This window comes from Ptychodera flava, chromosome 21 (assembly GCF_041260155.1).
Source record: "Ptychodera flava strain L36383 chromosome 21, AS_Pfla_20210202, whole genome shotgun sequence".
In the NCBI taxonomy this organism is placed as follows: Eukaryota; Metazoa; Hemichordata; class Enteropneusta; family Ptychoderidae; genus Ptychodera; species Ptychodera flava.
Genome location: NC_091948.1, coordinates 6,359,837 through 6,379,835, shown reverse-complemented (window position 1 = coordinate 6,379,835; position 19,999 = coordinate 6,359,837). Strand labels below are relative to the sequence as shown.

Sequence of the window (19,999 nt, the reverse complement as noted above, 5' to 3'; positions counted from 1 at the left end):
ACAGTGGGCTTTGAAGGTCAAATATACTTCCAGTTTAATGGGATGCAGTCGTCGGAACTGCGCTCAAAGGTCGTATGGGACCCAAACTACCAATTTAAACACTATATCCAAGGTACGATGGTGATTAATGAAAGTTAAAAAATGTCTGTCATAATCAACATCGTATAATTTAAATGCTGCAGGTATGATGAAGAGGTGCATTTGAATATCGTGGTACAGGCGCAGTTCCGACGACTGTTTCCCTTTAATAGGACATAAGGGAACATTATTGTCTTCTGAATCTTTGAAGATAATATAATCTGATATTTATTTCGATCAAAAATGGGAAGATGGAGCATGATGATCAGCTAAAAGAACAGAAGTGTCATTATACCCTGCTAATCATTGTTAAATATTTTGAAGTCTTAGAAAAGAAAAAAAGGGATATATTCACGATAGTTCTTCCATTTTCTGATGTCAACGGGTATGAATAATATCCAATCGGAATATATGGTCTAGTTTGCCTGTCATCGGTATGGCTATGAAATTAGGAAGTCGTATGAGGGTCCTTTGTAAGTAGAATTATATTTATTTATATGTTCCTGAAGAATATGGATAAAATTCAATCCAACGTGCTTAACTGCGGGCTATTATATCATTTCAGTACTATTTCTCGTTGATGAAATACCATTTTGAAAGAAAAATTACAACAGCTTCGTGATGATGTCTAACTGCCTTTCTTGTGAGTCTAAGCTGTCTTTCTATGATGATAGGGTATTTTAATTTCCCTCCATGAGCAAGTCTTCCCTCATTCTTAGCTTGCATCACCAACTTCATAAAGTCGTGCTCTTGCAAAGTTTATTTGTCACAAAACTGCCGCCAGGGAGAAGGTAAATCTTGTCACACTCTTGCCCACACTTTTCATGTGGGCAGACAATCTCCATCAAAACTCATCACGTATTCTGCAACGCCAACAACAATCACTAAAATCACACCGTGAACATTTGTCAGAATACAACTTGAGTTACATTACCCGAAATAATAAAATATAACTTTCTTGAATACGGAATATTGACCCGTATGATTAGTTAGACAATGATATATATGTCCATTTCCACGTATTCTCCTGTCAATATGCACGATCAGTTTGTAATTAGTAGGGTACAGGTATTGAGTTTATAGGTTTACATTTGTGAATATTCCCTATGCAAGAGCATGCACTGCGTATGCTGATTTGAGTCGACACAACTCCTCTTCTGCAATCATTTAGATCAAGGTTACTCCTGGAGATGACTATCTTGTGTCTCCATTCAAATGCTTTCACAACAGGTATCATGGGCTGGTGAATAGATATCGTAAATCTGAAAGCAAACGTTGATCTCAGATACCCGGCGGTGGCACCCACGGTATGGCTGGGTTCCAATGCTTGTTCCGCAAAATTTCAAAACACCCCTTGTTTTTTTTTTTAAACAAAGAGACGCCCTTATTTTTGGAAATAAGGAGAAAATTAAATCAAAATGCACCTCCCCTAATTTACGAAATTTAGGAGAGGAGACACAATTTCAAATACAGTTATATCAATGTTGTATAGATTGATAGGATTGTAGTCTGTTGTTTTCTGAGTCTGAAACAACGTCATAACCTTTGGGAAAGGAGTGTGCATGATGACGTCATAATTTTAAATAACCTCATTTACTGTTTAGCGCTAGCATGGCTGTACAGCTAAGACAATTCTCAACAGGTTTCAAAGGCGTATTTTAAACCTTTCGCCGACCAGCGTTTAAAACATGTACCCCATTTTCTTGTTTTCACGAACCATGATGACGTACAGTCCCTCTTTTGTGACTTTGGGAACACGCATGGCTATCCATTTTCCTATGAGTACCACCACCTGCCTCATATGATCTCAGCGATACAGGCGCATAAAGTGCGACCTTTTTTTCGATTATGAACTTTAAATCGATATATAGCGGGTGCCACGTATGTTTGCAGGATGTGCTCACTTATTTCGAAACACTTGACATCACTTCTTTATTTACTAATATGACTACATGTATCATTCTTTCATAGATTTGACTATGTGTTCCGTCTTTACATTGGTTTACTTGCTGAGTGTCCACTGTGTATTGGTTGATTTTCTAAACCGTCTATTGCGACAATAACAACAATAAAAGATCAAGGATTAGTATGAATTTTGATTTTATTTTTGCCCCATAGATTTAACAGTACCATACGCTTTTTGCCACCTTATGGAGAAGGTATCGTGAATGCAGATCACGAGGTGAAAATTTATGGCTATGAACATTACTTTGAAGTAATGGTTACGTAGCCTCTACTACATAACCCAAAGGTGTACAATAGCAGAAAGTTTGACAGACACAGAAAATGTTCTTGACTACGTGGATATGAAAGAGTTCAAGTTTTGAAATTATTTACGTCTTGGTATTGGTGTCAAGCCCGGGCAGGATGGTGTATAACCTTACTCGTGCTCAAGGAGGGAAACAGATCAATGAAGGATATCGATAAAACTATGAATAGGCCTAAATGTATCGACAAGCATAGATTGTCAAGTCTGGTGTGTTTCGATAATTTCAGACAAGAAGATCACAAATACCACTTAATTGTTTGGGAGTCCTATGCGACGACTTGAAACTCACGTTTGAAGGGGTTTTTTTTGGATGACAATCTATAAAATACCCAACATTGGAAGGGTACATTTATTGTAAACCCACTTCGCTAGCCAAAGATGTTTCCCTGCCGGCAGGGACCCCACCTTAGTATGCTACGCAGGTCTTGCTAAGCCATGCGGACCGGACGACGATTGCACATGGACGTGAAAATGTGTGACTCCGATATGCAGTTAATTACTATAGAACTGAATGGATTCTGCAGACATGACGAAAAGGTGACCGTTAAATTTGGTACTGTTGTTGGATTAGGTTACACAGACAACATACACAAATAGAAGGAATCATAGACACTCATGCCAATACACACAGACAAGTATTTATGTAACTGTATATATAGTACAGACTAGCTCTGCGTGGCAGGGCTGTGTGTTACCGGCGTTATACGGGAGGCCGTATAACGCCGGTATCAAACACACAGCCCTGCCACGCAGAGATAAGTACAGACATACATGCAAATATCAGTACATGTGATCTCTTTCCGGATTATACACACGTTGTACCGCAAATGCAATTCATACAGTCTTGTACCTCTGAGTGAAAACAGTACGTACATTTACATTATCCATTCAGATTAACATCTCACCTATTGTGATATAATTCCTTCAAATAATACTTACAGTGCCTATATATTTGCTGGCAGTTTTTGAGTGGTTATTGAAACATCGGAGCACCCTTTACAATAATATGTTTTTAATGTACAATTAATGTAAAAACTGAATGACAAAGCGATTCCCACTTGCTGTCTCACTGTTAGAAGAAACGTATTTCATGAACGTCTGTTGAAATATTCACAGTTTTGTTACATCTTGTGGCATGTTCTTTCCAAGAGTGCTTTTGTATAGTGAATGTTTCAGATGCCAATCAATGTCTTCTGACAAAGTCCGTTGCTCTGCAAGTCAGTTTGTGTGCTAAACCAACAGTTACCAGTCAAATCGATGTGTATGATAGACTATTGACTTAATTGCCTGTTTAGTATTCAATAGACAGATATTAAACCTACAATTAACAGAATACCTCTAAAAGCAGACATTTTTTGGTAAAAACCAAAATGTCTCAGAGAATCTTCATAAATCAGTTTGTATAAGACGAAGGAATGCAGAGTAATGGGAGTCTGTATTTTCTCCAAGAGTCCAAGCCAGGGAGTCTGTTTTTGCTTCATCCCTCATTGAAAAACAACTCTTTCACTAGCAGTTTCCTCAGCACATGATGCACTGTTCTCATATACACTGCCTGTGGGCACATAGTGTCACCATCTTCTCAAGTATCATAAGCAGTCTGAATAATTATGACTCTGCTTCGAACAAATAAAACACTTGACTGGTGTGAAAATGGTCTGAGAAGCTTTGAAAGCATTGCAATTGTCATAAAAGGAGACATAAAAAAATCCAAAATGGCAGGCTTTCAGATCTCTGGATTAGGATGCATCGCCATAACAACAACTTAGATTAAAGCAATTCAGTAGGCACGATTTCCTGTTTTCTAAGTAAAATCGTTCTTGCCAACGCATTAGAAAGTTTTTGACTCAAGATTGCCATTAAACTCTCCTTTACAGGCCCATGGGAATTCATCATAATGGTTTCCATGGGAATGAGCCAACACCCACTCAATTTCTTTGCCTTATTGCCATGTTTTGTACACGCTGTCCACGGTTCTTGAAAATGTTGTCTGATCCTGTTTGCCTCATTCGAAGTTATCATCATCATCATCATCATCATCAATATCATCATTATTACATCAAGCTTGATACATATATGGCAGGAAGTTGCAAAGTAGTGATCTGGGATTGCGTGATGCCAGTGCTCATGCGATGTGGCTATTCCATTGTTGTCTGTTGTGAAGAAAGCAATTTGTTATCCAAAACTGAAATACATGTTACACTCTACTGAGAAGATCCACATCTTCAACTCTTTTTCCATGTTTTCTAACAAGGCTGGGTACGATCTCATGGTTTCATTGGCTATCCTTAATCTTGACATCTGACTGTGGTGCTACACTGTGGCCGTTCCATGGTACAATTACTATCCTACATGGATTATCAAGTATTTGAATAACCACTGAGCCAAAAACGCGTCATTAACCATAACAAAAGTGTAAAAACTGTTTACGATTATTGATGAAATTACAAATATGGACATTGTTGGTAAAAATATATTTCTGTTATTGTTGTATATTTTCATAAGTGTCATTTACCGTCTATAATTACTATATATATATGAAATAATGACAGAGATACATTTTTATCAAGTGTTCATATTGATAAATTCATTAATTATATAAACAATGTTTAAGCTTTTGTTATAACTAGTAATTTTTTTTCGCTCTTTGGAAAAGTGCGTCAATTTGAACAGAAATAATATGAAAAAACATATATTTTAAATGCTACCAAATAATTTTTTTATTAGCTTCAACTAAATGAAGCTGAAAAGAGGTGTTGTGGGGCTTTTTTATGTAATTAAGTTTTTTTTCTGTCAGAAATGCATAGCGAATCATGAGTTTGGGACTTCAGTATCAATGTGAGAATTTCAATATGCAAAACTGGTGCAATTCAAATCAATAGTTTCAATGAAATGATCATCAAATTTTGTTCTGAAACTGATTGTAGAATGAATTACATGTATATATCAAGACTACGTCTAAGATGCATTGTACCGATTTAGAATATCTGCACGTATCATTCATCATGTACGAGGGAAAAGGGTATTGTGTAAAATCCTTGATGCACCTGTTGTTATAGAATAGTGCATAAAGTCAATATGCACAGAAAAACATCTATCCTTGTTCATTCAACCTTTTATTGTCATAAAACATCTTACTACTGTTTACTTCACACAGCGTGTGTTAATTTTTCCAATAATACTGACAATCAATACAGAGAAAGCCAGCCTTCAGTTTTTTATATTGACATGATCAACTATTTTCTTCCTCTCGAAATATCCATCGTGTCATTGCGATTTTCCACTCAATATTCAGTGTTTATCCCTTTATTTTGATGAATTGTGCAATCCTTGTCACATATGTCATCTGAAAGTCCTCACTGGCTGTTTTCAAACCGATGCATGTATCGATTTCCTCTCCTTATGTGAGTGCGGCATAGTTGGTTGTTGGCATTCTATGATGTCTGCCAAAAATGTACGTCAGTCAAAGGACGTGCAAAATGATACTCATCACCTCCTAAGTAATCTGAATGACACGCAGTGAACTGAAAACATCACTTTGTGAGACATTTAATGAGCACTGACATTTTCTTGAAATCTTGCGGAAAAACCAAGTGTCTGAAATCAGCGGTTGTCATGGACACCTGTTCATTTAAAACTGGCTCCGTCACATGGCCACTTACTACTCAAACGAGATTTGACATTTTTATTCACGTATTGTTTGAATATGACATGTTAGACTTTTCTGGAACTGCAGCAATCGCATGATAGAGTCTGCAGCTTGGAATCTACTTGTTCATGTTTTTGTACACATCGGATTATACCTTTTAAGGAGAATTGTAATACAAAGTATTCCGCTTGTCAACAAAAGGATGAACATTATTGTTGTGTCCATGTAAATTCAACTTTGACAGCAAATTGATGAATAAACCATTAAAGAGACTCCAAAGTCATGACTTTGACAAATTGTCCTTCTCTGACAGTGAAATCCAGTTTACTCATTATATTTTTTTATTTTATTTTATTTGATACACAGATCAACGGGCAAACCCACTAACAGATCTGCGAAACAAAAAAGTCACACAAACACAAGACAAATATACAAGACAACCATAAAAGTAGCACGATACATTAAATTGAGAAAAAACATACACGTATCAAAAAGGAGAACTGTTAAAATGACTGGATAAAATAGTTTTAAAACTACACAGCGTAGAAAAAATATCTATATTACATTTAAAAGAGATATCATTAAAAACAGACATGCATCTGGGCACTGTCGAGAATTTTCTGCAATTAACAGAACACAAGTCTGGTTTAAAAAGGGGTTTCCTGCGTAAATTTCTACTGGGGGCATAAAAGCAGATTTGATTTAGAATATCTGGAGCATCATAATGTGAATGAATTATTTTGTACAAAAAGCACATGTCAAGGGTTAGTCTTCTATTGTGTAACTTAGGAATGTTCAGAATTCTGCAATAAAATGGGTAGCTGGATTTACTGCAGTGAACATTGAGTTTGCGACAAATGTATTTCACAAATTTAATTTGTACTCTCTCGATTTTTTCTGACTGGCCCTGCTGGTGGGGTGACCACACAACAGAGCCATACTCTAGAATAGATCTTACATAAACAAAATACAGAGAAATAATTGCTGAAATGTCATTGAATGGCTGGCAGAGACGCTTAATAAAACCAAGAGATTTGAAAGCTCTAGAAACAATGTTATTGATGTGAAAGAATAATTAAGGTTGGAAGTAAGGTAAATGCCCAAATCCTTGACAACAGGGACCCGTTGAAGAGGGGTACCATTGATGGAGTAATCAAGAGAGGAAATGATTCTTTTCTTAAGTGTAAAACTGATAAATTTACATTTACTGATATTAGGTGACAGTTTCCAGTTGTTACACCATTGTGCAAATTTGTCAAGATCTTGCTGTAACATGACACAGTCAGCGAGGGATGTGATGGTGCGATAGATCTTGCATCGTCGGCATACAAGCTGAGCTTTGCAGAAATATCTAACAGTGAAATATCGTTAATAAACATAACAAAAAGTAGTGGCCCCAAGAGTGAACCCTGGGGCACACCTGACGAAGCAATGTACCATTTTGACGAGCAACTACCAAACACTACCCTCTGTCGTCTAAGATGAAGATAAGAAGCCAGCCAATTGTGCAGATTACCACATATACCGAATTTGGCGGCTTTGTACAGGAGAAGTGTGTGACAGACACTGTCAAAAGCCTTGCTGAAGTCCGTGTAAATTGAATCTACCTGTTGTTTATTGTTCAGTGAAACAGAAATATAGGAAGTTTTAATCCTCGCTATGAAAATTACAGGTAATTTCAATATGAGCTTGGAAAACCCTTGACAGAATAATCTTCAAAAAGACATTTAATACAATTAAGTAGAGCTCATCTAAATATACACAAATTGTCAAGAATTCTTACAATGATATTCGCTTTTGGCTATCATCATTTACACTTAGTTTCTTACCATGCAAACACCTCAACTCTTTTATTTAAATAAGTACAAGTGGCGGCATCAAATATGACGAAACGCATAAAAGAGCTTGAGCCGTCATAGCTTAATTCAATTCCCATTAGATATATAGGTTCAACAGTTTTCTGGCGCCTTGTGATTTGTTCTTCCTTTGCTTGCACAGTGCTGGAAATCAACTTCCTGAAATTCTTTACAAAACAAATTATTTCAAGTCGATTGCTAACTTCATCTATTAGGATATCAATTTGTAATTCTGTGAATTATCATCTTCTATGGAGCAACATTGTTATTATATAGAAATCTGCGGCATGAAACAGACAAGATGTTGTGACAAATGTTGGGATCAGTGTAAGTTTGCCAAATATTGTCAAATTTTGATTTTTCTGCTTGTGCTTTAAAGGGAAGCAGTGGTCGGAATTGCGCATGTGCGACTTTCTTGTTTACAAATGATGTATTTCATGCACTATATATAGATACATCATGTCAATATAGCTGCAACATAAACATTTTATGATGTACATTATGACAAATATGTTTTAACTTTCATCAGTCACCAAAGTACCTGGGATACAGTGTTTATATCAATCGTAAGAATCCCTAACGACCTTTGAGCGCAGTTCCGACGACCGCCTCCCTTAAACTGTTTAACAGTAGCAACTTCAGTCTAAGAAAAGTAAAAATTAATTGAATCTGTCCTTAAGGCTAAGACAATTAGGTACGTGATTACAGAGTCGGAGATAACATCAATTTAGTTCACAAGAAGTTATTCGTAAAATTATTGTACAACATGCCTGTCAGCAAGGTGAATGCAGTTTTCTGTCCACATGTCATTCATCACAGCACGTGTAAGGTAATGAAGTACTTTACACTTCATAGGAATGTGACCTTGAAGAGTTTCAAATGCAAAATGGAAGGCAAATTATCGAAATTTGCAATAAATGATCAAACATGGCCGAGTTAAATGTAGAAATGGTGCAGTGTAGAAAGGGACAGAGTTGGTTTGGGGAAGTCGACAGCGAGGATTCTGACCTGTAATATGGAGGAAAGGAGAAATACTGGTCAGATTGTAGAACATACAGCATCATAAGAAAATGCCAGATGAGCCAAACAAATTGCGCTACTCAAGTACAGATTACAGAATATACCTAATTGGTACACTTTATAGTGCAAATTGAAGTACTTTCTATACATCCCTTCAAGGTGCCATGGACCCGTTTGCGTCTTTCGTTTGTCATGATGTTGCTACTCTGCCATCATTCAATAATTCATTCGCAGAATATTGGAAATCGTTTTTCCCAAGAAATTAATTCTGAAGTGCTTGGCTCTGCCAGGAACTGCATGTCTAGAATCTACCACGATCATTTCAAACTGAAATTATGAAAAAAGCCCCCAAAAAGTAGACTTTAGAATCATTGAAGAATTACGACCAGGAGTTTTATCATTATGCAGCTGCATCTGTAGCGTAGTCTGTGCCATGGCCGTGACACTTGAGACAAGAGAATTGCCAGCGTGCCACAGCGCATGCACAGCGGATGCTATCGAATGGTGTGATGTATTATCACAAATGAAAATATATCAATGCTTATTAATTCATTTTCACTTTTTCAGTTTATTTAGTTTTATAACTCTATTGCATGCAAATCTTACTCAAAGTAACACGATTGAAACTAATTTTGGATAATTGGATTTTCATATTTTTCAAATTTCTCAAAAATGTTAGGTGCCCTATAGCTGAATGTTGCGATATTACAAATTACTCATAAAAAAAGTGTGTTACTTAATAAGGAAAAGCAGATGAGCCTACATTTGTAGATTATATAGACATTACTTCACTACTATCCAATTATCCCAAATAAGTTCCAATCGTGTTAAAAACTGTTTAAGCTTGGCCGTGATGTGCACTGACATAAATCTCAAGAATCATGGGATTGCAATGGCTGTGACCATGCCATCAAGAATTTTATTCTTATCGTACTGCAACCACGCATGCGTATCAGTGAATTGCAATGTTGGTGCCTTTGGCAGCCTGCTGCTTGAGATGTCAAGACAATAGTATTTCTAATTGCTATTTATCTAACTTTTTAAAAGGTTAAACAGTGTTGAACATTTTATTATGGAGCACTGGTGTAAATCTTTAAAATAATGACGATGATCTCTACAAGGTGGAGTTAATGGTTAGCAAGAATTAAAAATATGAAAATATGTACATGTATAACCACTTTTGTTAGGATGTGCATTTAAATAATTCAACCTGTGGCATTTGCAAATGAGGAAAGGCTTCATTAAAATTATGATTTAAATTAACTTTGCCCGAGTTGATACTTGTCCTCTATTCTGTCTAGTGGTGTATGAGATTATTGCTTCAGTGAAGTTGAAGAAGCCAGATTGCTGAGGTCTCATAGTGAGAGTGTGCCAGACAATATTATACCAGAGCAGTACGGCCCGTGGTCACTATTTTTTTACCCCTTAAAAGTTTTGAAATCAGATTCTGGGAAAAAGTCATCGTTTAGTACAACATTGAAACGACTCGGACATTGTTGAGAAACAATGTGGTGTAGCGTTTCCTAAATGCATACTTGGGGAAAGTTTCACCCTACTATCAAAAATATATTACATCATTTCAGGCATAAGCCTTTTGGTTTTCCTCATTTTTGGAAATCAGCCTTTCAACGTTTTAGTCATTTCTTCATGAAAAGTGTCAATGAAACCCGATCTGAAACTTCATGGTACCTGCTGATCAATGAGCTATTCAGGCTATTGAAACAATTACTCGTAACATTTTCATGATTTGAATTTATCAGTGTAATTAACAGCAGAACAATGATGATTCTCGGCAAGAGTACAGTATATCTATAACAATGGATTGTAGACCTTTGAGCCAAGGTTCCTGTTTAACACTGTTAACTCCAGCAGCGCAGTAGCAGCAATCTATACAAAGAACACCTGTTCTATTAGGGCGCCACCACTGGTAGGAAGTTACTCGTCCACTGACCTGCCGTTCAGTGTCTTGAGTGTCTTGTATACCAACCGGCCAGATAGCCTTATACCATTCATTGGGCGAACTGATGGGTTGTGACGATTGGATTTTAATTTCTATAACATAAGCAGAAAGAACGGATAGTGTAATTTGCAATGACTTTTCGCAGAGGAAATTAAAGAAGCTACAAACAAATCTACTTATCATACTGTTATTGAGAAAAAAACGTTTAGTTTAGCACATCGAGAAAATCATAAATATTACATAACATGGCATTTATCATGTTAAACCTTTTTTTCACATTAACCAGTTGTTCATTTGGAAACCTTTCAGGACAGCTATGTTTCTGTACCTTGCATTCTGCTATAGCTATTGCATTCAAATCTTAATATCATAATAAGTATCCAATGACAAGATGTTTTCTCACCTAGTGTATCTTTGTTGCATTATTCTGTTACGATAGGCCGATAAAAAAAGCTAAGTGAGGTTTGTTTATGGTCCTCGACATTTCACACTTCATATCAATGCCATAACCAGAATGTGATTTTCTGTTTCCCCCTCACCATTTTGGTATCAGATTATTACATCACTTATTTTTTCACTTACAGTTAAAAAAATATAGCTCCCTTTCAGCATGTTGTAGCTATAGAATGGAATGCAGCTCAAAAAATGGCGTCTATTCATGTAGCCGCTTTATTCTTGAATATTTGTTGAACCATATACAGTACAGATGAGGTCTATGGTTGAACATGCGGAAGAATTACATGTAAAAGGGTCTCGATTGGTTCCCTGTCCTAATTCTGCCACTGGCTGCGCTGCTCCAGATGTCACCACGGTGTGCACAGCCAGTGGCAGAAAAGAGGGAATGACGCGGGCAACACGATGGGAACTAATTTGGGAAAATTGGATGAGAGTAATTATGAGGAAAATGTAACGAAATCGAAATTTTTACAGCTGAAATTTTACAAAATGATAGAATAGCGTAAAATTTGAAATATTGTTCTCAGCGAACAAAACAACGAAAACACAACGATTATTGCATACCTCTTTCATCGGATTCATTTTCATTATATAAAAAGTTCATTTTTGTGTAAATGTACCAAAGAAACGAGTCAAAATGCTTAAAATTTTTCTAATTGACGACTTTTGAGTCAGGGCACTTTTTAAATACCCCTGACTTTTTCGTGAATTTAAGGCTTCATAAACATTATTTATTTTTATTTTTATGTTATTAATCTCGAACCAACAGGTTGCCCCAATAACAGGTTCGTTTGAAAATAAAAATATAATACAAAAACGAAAAATATATAACAGTTACAACGTAAACAAACAGACAGGAGAATTCACATAAGAAATAACCAAAAAACAGCAACACAGCGAAAGACACACAGAAAAACATCCAGATAAAAGTAATCATTCAGAAAAAAGGATCTTACATAATCCATGACGAAAATTGCTTAAGTTATTAAAAATATCTAAATTTTGCTTGTTACAGATAGAATTAAAATATGTCTGAGATCGTGATAAAAATGAGTGTTTCAAGATATTCGTACGTGCTGACACTGGTCTAAAAAGAACAGCACGACGCAATGTAAAAGCAGGAACGTTAATATGAATCTGTGCAAGGACATCTGGTACACTATAAACTGAGTGAAGGATTTTATAAAGAAAAAGAGTGTCTAAAAATTTTCGCCTGTTCTCCAATGTGGGGAGGCGAAATTCATAACATAGGTTACTATACAGAGCCCTTGAGTAAGCCATCGATTTTCGGAAACAAAGATACTTGATAAATTTTATTTGGACTCTTTCTAATTTCCTTATTAAATATAATTGATGAGGGGACCAGATGGGTGAGCAGTATTCAACGTGGCTTCTGACGTAGGAGACATACAATGTTTTTAAACTTTGATGCTATTAAAATATTTACAAGACGCTTGATAAATCCAAGCATTTTAAAAGCCTTTGAAACAACATGGTTAATGTGCATACTCCAGTTAAGTTTACTTGTTAAAAATACACCAAGGTCTTTTACAAAGTTGGTGCGAGTCAAGATAGTTTGCTTAGCACATCTGTAAGGAAATATTTGACGTTTTTTTTTCAAAGTGAATGAAATACATGAACATTTTTTAACATTTAATGACAACTTCCATTTGCTCGTCCACTTCACAACCTGGTTGATATCTTGTTGTAGTTTGATGCAATCGGACATATCAGTAATGGCCATAAATAACTTGGAATCGTCAGCATACAAAGATAAATTTGCATGGTTCATGCATTCAGACATGTCATTGATATAAAGTACAAAGAGGAGCGGACCCAAAATAGACCCTTGGGGTACACTGATGTGACATGTCCCCATGATGACAGTTCCCCGTCAAAAGCTACCCTTTGTAAACGACATTGAAGATATGTGGAAAGCCAGGTTAACAAATTACCACCTATACCATATGACTGAAGTTTATGAATTAATAAAGTGTGGTCGACCGAGTCAAAAGCTTTTGAAAATCCAAGTAAATAGAGTCAACCTGCCCTCCTTTGTCCATCACTGTGCTGATGAAATTAAATTGCGTCAGGGCACATTTTAAATGACCCTGACTGACTTAACTGTAAATCAGTCGAAAAGCTTCATTTTGTTCGAGGAAAAGTGACAAAGTGAGATTATTACTAGTGTTTCAGTAATGAAGAAACAACAGACAAGCTCACATATTTTCATTCAAATATGAATATTGTTCAAATGTTTTGAACAATATTGCGTTAAATATGGATGAGGGCATTTAGCCAAACCTATTTTCCCTAGAAGCTGATTACTCCATTATATTTGAATCTGAAATGGTTACACATTCATCATCTACTTTTCACATGTGTTACAGGAGGGATCATTTTTGTTTCCATATCTATAAAATTACAAATATGAAATGTAAGGTAGTTTGTCACAAAAGAGAAAGACATTGCATTTGGCAATCTTTTTGGTGTTTAAATTCCAGATTTAATACAGCTTACTTCAATTACGTGTATATTTATCCAAATAATTTGCTCATATGATTTCCCACATTGCACTAGTCAGTCTAGTTGGTATGGACAAAATTTAGTACCGGATCTATCAGCTGCCTATTAAAAACGATTTGCAAAGACCATATCGATGAAAGTCAAAGTTGTTGCCGTTGCTCTTGTCTTCCTTCGATACATGTTTTAGCGTCATAGAATGAAATCTTGCAATTATAAAGAAATGCAAAAACTATAATATATTAAACTCTCGGGTTCTTAATTTTATTGCTTTTTGGCCTTCAAATAAACAAAATGCGTAGACGATAGATAGAAGCACTACAGTCAATACTTTTGAGCTAATCAGAATATTATCTACATTCATTATTCCGCCCCACTTACAGAAGTATAATGTAGGTATATTCAACGAAATCGCAATAGGCCTATATGTCGAGTTTATAGTTTTTTACTATGTTTATCGACGTAAAATGTATTCTACCTTCTAGGTCAATGTAATTGAGCACATAGTTATACAAAAGTGAAACGATCGAAAGCAGTTGCATTGAAAAGTTTAAAAGATAGGGTCGATAGAAAAAAAGAAAGGTGTTTTACTCGCATTGAAGTGTCGTACAGCCTCAACCAAGGTCTCTGCCTGGCCAGCGGCCTGGCCTTGTCTTTGTGTGTAGCGCCCTCACTCATGCACAAGCGTACTCGTTGCCGTGCCGTGACGTCACGTGAGTCTGGTCCAAACATTGACTCGACAACTGCATAGAAACATGACGGAAAGCGAAATTTGGCAATGGTAGAAACCGCTGATGTTGTTTACCTTTCAAAGTGGTAAGTTATTGTTTACTACTTCCTTAGTGGCATTCAGGCACAAAATTGCAGGATAATTCATAAGCATTGCAGGTTAACGCAAATACGATATTTGTGAGTCTGGTGACTGAGTCAACGCTAGCTTGGCCTGACCCAGTGGTTTTATCACACGGTACACCTACACACCTGTAACGAGCCCAGTAGATTACCCTCAAAGGATTAAGTCATACCACTCTAAGAATTGTTGCAACAACGTCCATGTCTCAGGTACTCCCTTCCTACCTCCTTTGGTGCAGGTACACTCTATAAACACCCCGGATAAACACCCCTTCCCTATTCTTGCCAGCTTCCGAGTTTGGCCAATTATTGTGGAAATCACTTGGGTCGTACACATCGTACATACGCGATATCGCAGACAAATAGTTTGTAACAGCTTGGTGATAAATATGATAACAACGTGTCGATAGGTTGATACATTTACTAATAACATAAATATGTTTGGATTCAAAAGTAATTCGGCGCATGATGTCATTCAGCATTTTAACTTTACCTTTTACCCGCTGATTTTAGTGTTCGCAATTGCTGTACCCAACCAGTGAAGTTGATCGCCAATTTATTGTTATCTAGCCAAATGACCCCCTGTCTCACTAGGCATTTTGCTAAATGGCTTGACGGGTTAATGTGGTGTTCATTTTAAAATCTAAATTAACAAAAACACACAAGTGAAAGCTAGCATTACGCAATGCCGATGACTATGAGTTGGTCATTAATTTTTTATCACATAGTTCACGATAAAAGTATTTGGCTGTATATTCTGTACGGCTTTTGACATATGTATAAAGATACTGTAATTGTGAAAATGTTACCAAAACATTGCCTTGCAAATCAGGGGACATAATGACGAATGCAAACAGTATGTGAATTTTAAGCTTCGATTTTACCATTCATCACCAGATCATCACATGATATTTTACAATCATCAAATATTTATTTCTCATAAATGCTGTAATTATTGTTGGAGCAAAAATTCAATATTGCTGATTCCATTATAGGATCACTTGAAATAGATGGTACATACTTGTATGCATATACGGTATGCTGATGACCTCTTCAAATAAAGTCATGGATTTTAAATCACACTTTCTTTAAACACCAAACAATAATCTTGGCAAGTGGGTGTGTATATTTACTTGATGTTTCTCTAATATGTATGTTACAACAATAATTTTAAGATAACATGCAATTGTCCGAAAATCACCCATGATATTCGTCAGGTCTTTTATTTCTTTTGTCTTTCAGAAAATAATCAATCTGTTATTGTTACACAATCAATATGATCTCAGCATCATACTGGCATTCCATTTTTCAACAATACAGAACCGTTATGTTCATGATTGTACAATGTGGCTTTCTGAAACCGCCTTTATGTCTGCCCAAATTTTAAAGAAATTTTTCATATTCATTGAAAAATAGTTAAACTGTCTAAAAACATTACAGACATGTCAGAGCTGAAAGGCATAAGTTTACATCAGCAGGCATTTTGCTTCTGTTCTCTTTCAAGAATTTTGGCAGTTTCTCTACTGTACTTTATTTATAACAACCTCATTACCGAAACAATGAAAAAAGAAAATATGGAAAGGGGAAATTAAAGAAATTATACGGTAGTTGACAAAAGAAAATAAAACTGATGCAAAGAATTAAAATAATGAAGGCAAGCCTTCTCTTTCTTTCATAACCAATGGACTAATGGGACCAAGTATAATAATACCACTTTTAACGCTGGGTGACTCACGTTCCTTTTATTGGTCAAGAACCTGTTGTTATATAATATTATGAATGTTCCCTCAGGCTGGGAAATTTGGAAAAGTGTTATGGTTTGTGAAATTATAACATAAGTAAACCATTTGTTTTGCAGTTCAAGCCGTGACTTTTGCGTCAAAGATGTTGAATGTGTCCTGCTTATTATTCCCTTACTTGCAAACAAGAATGGACAAACTGTATGATATATATATCGTTTTTTGTATCATTCCAGGACATTGTTAAATATTGCTGTAATTAATTTTATCCAATCTGATTGAATTCTAGCTTATGTTGTATACTCAGAGTTTAGCACATTTATTCAATACTTGGGTAAGTTTATAAGCTTTTTAATCACATGTGTCTTGATATTCTTTGTAATTGCAGATTCTATGAGGAGTTTGTAATGTCTGAGGTTGAGATGGACCTTGCAGTGTCAGAGACACCGATGATGGAACAATTGAAATCACCCAGACACACCTCCCTGTCTGGAGACATTGATAGATTCACCAAGAATGGCAATGAGGACCTGGCTCATGGAAGAATAAAGCAAGCCGTGGAAGCATTTGAACAGGCTTACAAGAGAGCCGAGGAACTTGATGAAGGGTATGCCCTCAGGGGGTGTGCTTTCAATCTTGGTGCTGTATACATTGCCACGGGTCATCCCCAGCGAGGCATTGAACTCCTCAGGAAAGCTGTACCACCTGAGAACACTAAAGATGGCAGCTCTAATGGAGACCTCTTCTACAACTTTGGACTTGCCCATGATGCACTGCATAACTACAACGAAGCAATACAGAACTATGAGAAAGCCATAGATGAATACCAGAAAGATAAAAATGTCAGTATGGAAGCGGAGACTCACTGTAAACTAGCGTCTGTCTATCAGTATTTGCAGAAGTATCCCCAGGCTGAGAAAGAATTCGGGAAGGCAGCTGACAAGTACCTAAGCTTACAGGAAGTCTTCAAACAAACTAGTGCTATGTGTAACCGTGGGAACTGCCTTTTGCAAACAAAGGATGTTACCTTGACAACGAAAGTATTGGATGATTGTTTGGAGCTGTGTGGGCAGCAGGAGCAGACCAGCAAACTGGGTAATTTACTTGTCTCTTTGTCAGCCACTTGGAGGCTTTGCAATTCCTTGGTTGCTCAGATATCATCGACACGCAATTTGAAAAGCAGCGAATAATTTCTAAATTAGTGTGCATTGACGTTTTTGTTGCCATGTATTTACTATGACCAGAGCCCAGTGGGACTCTTTGCCAAACAAAGCTTCAGTATATGAACTGTATTGTGAATTGTGGACGAAACCTTTGCATTTATTTTTTATCGCGGATCATGCTTGATTGCTCTATGGCCAGGTGTACACACAGAATGGTTGTCTCATACCTGAGAACATTTAAAAGCAAACAAAATAATTCATACTTTATTATCCACCCAATATTTTGCTAGGGCTAGCGTAGTTAAAATTTAAAATTTTCATCACACAGACTTATACAGGGAGCTCTGCAGATAATTTCTGGATATATATTTTATGATATCGTTATTCCTCAGAACCTTTTATAGAATTTTTTACTAAACTTTTGCCTCACATTTGTGATCGACCCTACCATTAAGAGATTTTGGTTATACATTCAATTATATCCATAGGTAACAAAATGAAGGGTGCAAACAGTGTTGGAAACATATAGGAAAAATTTAGTGACCCACATGAGGATATTGTTTTGATATCAAGCATACATGTACTGTAGTTGTAAATCAATATCCAAAATTGTTGATAAGAGACAACAAATACAAAGTAAATGTCAAAGAAATGTTGTGTAAATGAAAACTGTTGAGAAAGAGGAACGATGGGAAAATTGTGAGGAAAAGCGGAAAGAAATCAGAAAAAGGAATCTTTGAAAACATGATAAGAAGGCTATATAGCAGAATGTTTTCAAAAAGTATTGAAAATATTCTTTTTGATTTAATATTAATTTTACTATACATACAAGTACATGCTGGTCTGGTTGTATGGTTGCAATAATACCCTTCAAGTTGATGACAATTTGGTCATACCAAAGAGCAGACATGAATTGGTCAATCAAAAATAGATTTGTTTTCACCTGTTCAATATGGTTTTAGGGTTACCCTCGATATGTCACAGTGTGTGCTGTACTTAGACATCAAGATAGCAGTGATCTGATCACACAAAGTGACATTCCTTAGGAAGAACTAGAACATTAATAGAACAGAAAAAAGATCAGAAATATCCAAACCATGCAGAAACAGCCCCCATATTATATATTATAGCCCAAACAAGGGACTATTGTGCCCGAGGGCAGGTGACTATTTGCCTGACGTCTTGAGGATAAATGGTCTCGTGCCTCAAGGGTATACAGTCCCTTGTTTTGGCTGTAATGTTTTTATTATATGCCTCTCTCATATAATTTTGAGACCAAAATGAAAATCATATGCTTTATTTCCATGAAAGATGATAATTCATGAAAAAATTGAATGATTTTCATCATCAAATCATAATGGTGCATTGACTTATTTAAATCCCTGTTCTGAGGTTTGTCAATGCATACATTTTCTAAAATTTCTAGTGTAAAACATGTAATTTGATCATGTGTAACCTGTAGTTTTCAAGTTTAAAATATTTCAATTCACTTTCATTCAAATGATGACTATGCAGCCCACTACGTCAGCAACAAATTACCGTTAATGGTCGTGGGGTGGGAGATGTTCAATATGTGGCATGTGATTAAGTACCAAGAATGTCATTGGTCTAAATGTTACAGCTACCTGGTTGCATTATTTGTCTGGTTTAGTTGGATCTTGCAGATAATAAAGGGTCATCCAGTGTTCTAATACATGTATCACATAGATTATAAAGCTGCATTTGGAACCATGCAGTGTGGAGATCTGAAACAACAGCTTGTCTCAGCCTGTCTCTGTTTACTTTCCTCCTTTAAATGTCACCTAGGAACAATGCTTGTTGTTGATCCAAGCCCACACAAGAGTCGAGCAGCAAAGATTTACTTCTTTTATTTTAATCTTGATGTTTCTTTCACCATATTATCCTGCATGACAGCAATTAGGAATCATACATGTGTGCCATAACAATTGGATCATATGTAGAAAAAAAAAACCAGTCCATTTTCATTATCAGTTGCCAAGAGCACAATGAGTTGCAATGAAAAAGGGAATAGCCGCTAACTAAAGAACTAGAATCTTGACAGTCCTCACATACAAAAATCCAATTGCGAACAGGTGGACAAGCTGTGTAATATATACACTGCAATTTTTTGTGCTGTCCTCAACGACAGTTACAATGGAATGGTCTGCTGTCTTGACAACTAGATTTGTTTTTGTTCTTGCATGCTTGAATTACACTCTGTACACATGAATACACACTGCCTCTGCCCCTTTACTTACTGAGGTGTTTAGAAATAGTTTATTGAAAGAAAGAACAAAGAATTTTACAAATTGTGGTAATTTTCAATGTGATATTATGAATGGGCTTATCCAACAATCATCTTTACAAATGTGGCATTTATCCATATGATGTAAGCAATTTCAGTTTATAAGTGACAAAATTAATTTCTCATTATAGT

The 19,999-nt window shown here is 36.1% G+C and overlaps 1 protein-coding gene across 2 annotated transcripts in view; it reads left to right on the top strand.

The window, feature by feature from the left end:
- Positions 1–19,999, top strand: part of LOC139121253 (uncharacterized) — a 76,491-nt gene that overhangs the window by 44,255 nt on the left and 12,237 nt on the right. Inside the window, exons 1-2 of one of the 2 annotated variants that reach the window (XM_070685982.1) lie at positions 14,513–14,624; positions 16,788–17,494. In XM_070685982.1, coding sequence (XP_070542083.1) covers positions 16,807–17,494 — 688 coding nt within the window. In that variant the 5' untranslated portion in view covers positions 14,513–14,624; positions 16,788–16,806. Of the gene's footprint in view, positions 1–14,512; positions 14,625–16,787; positions 17,495–19,999 lie in introns of those variants that run through there. The other variant, XM_070685983.1, reaches the window with a different exon arrangement.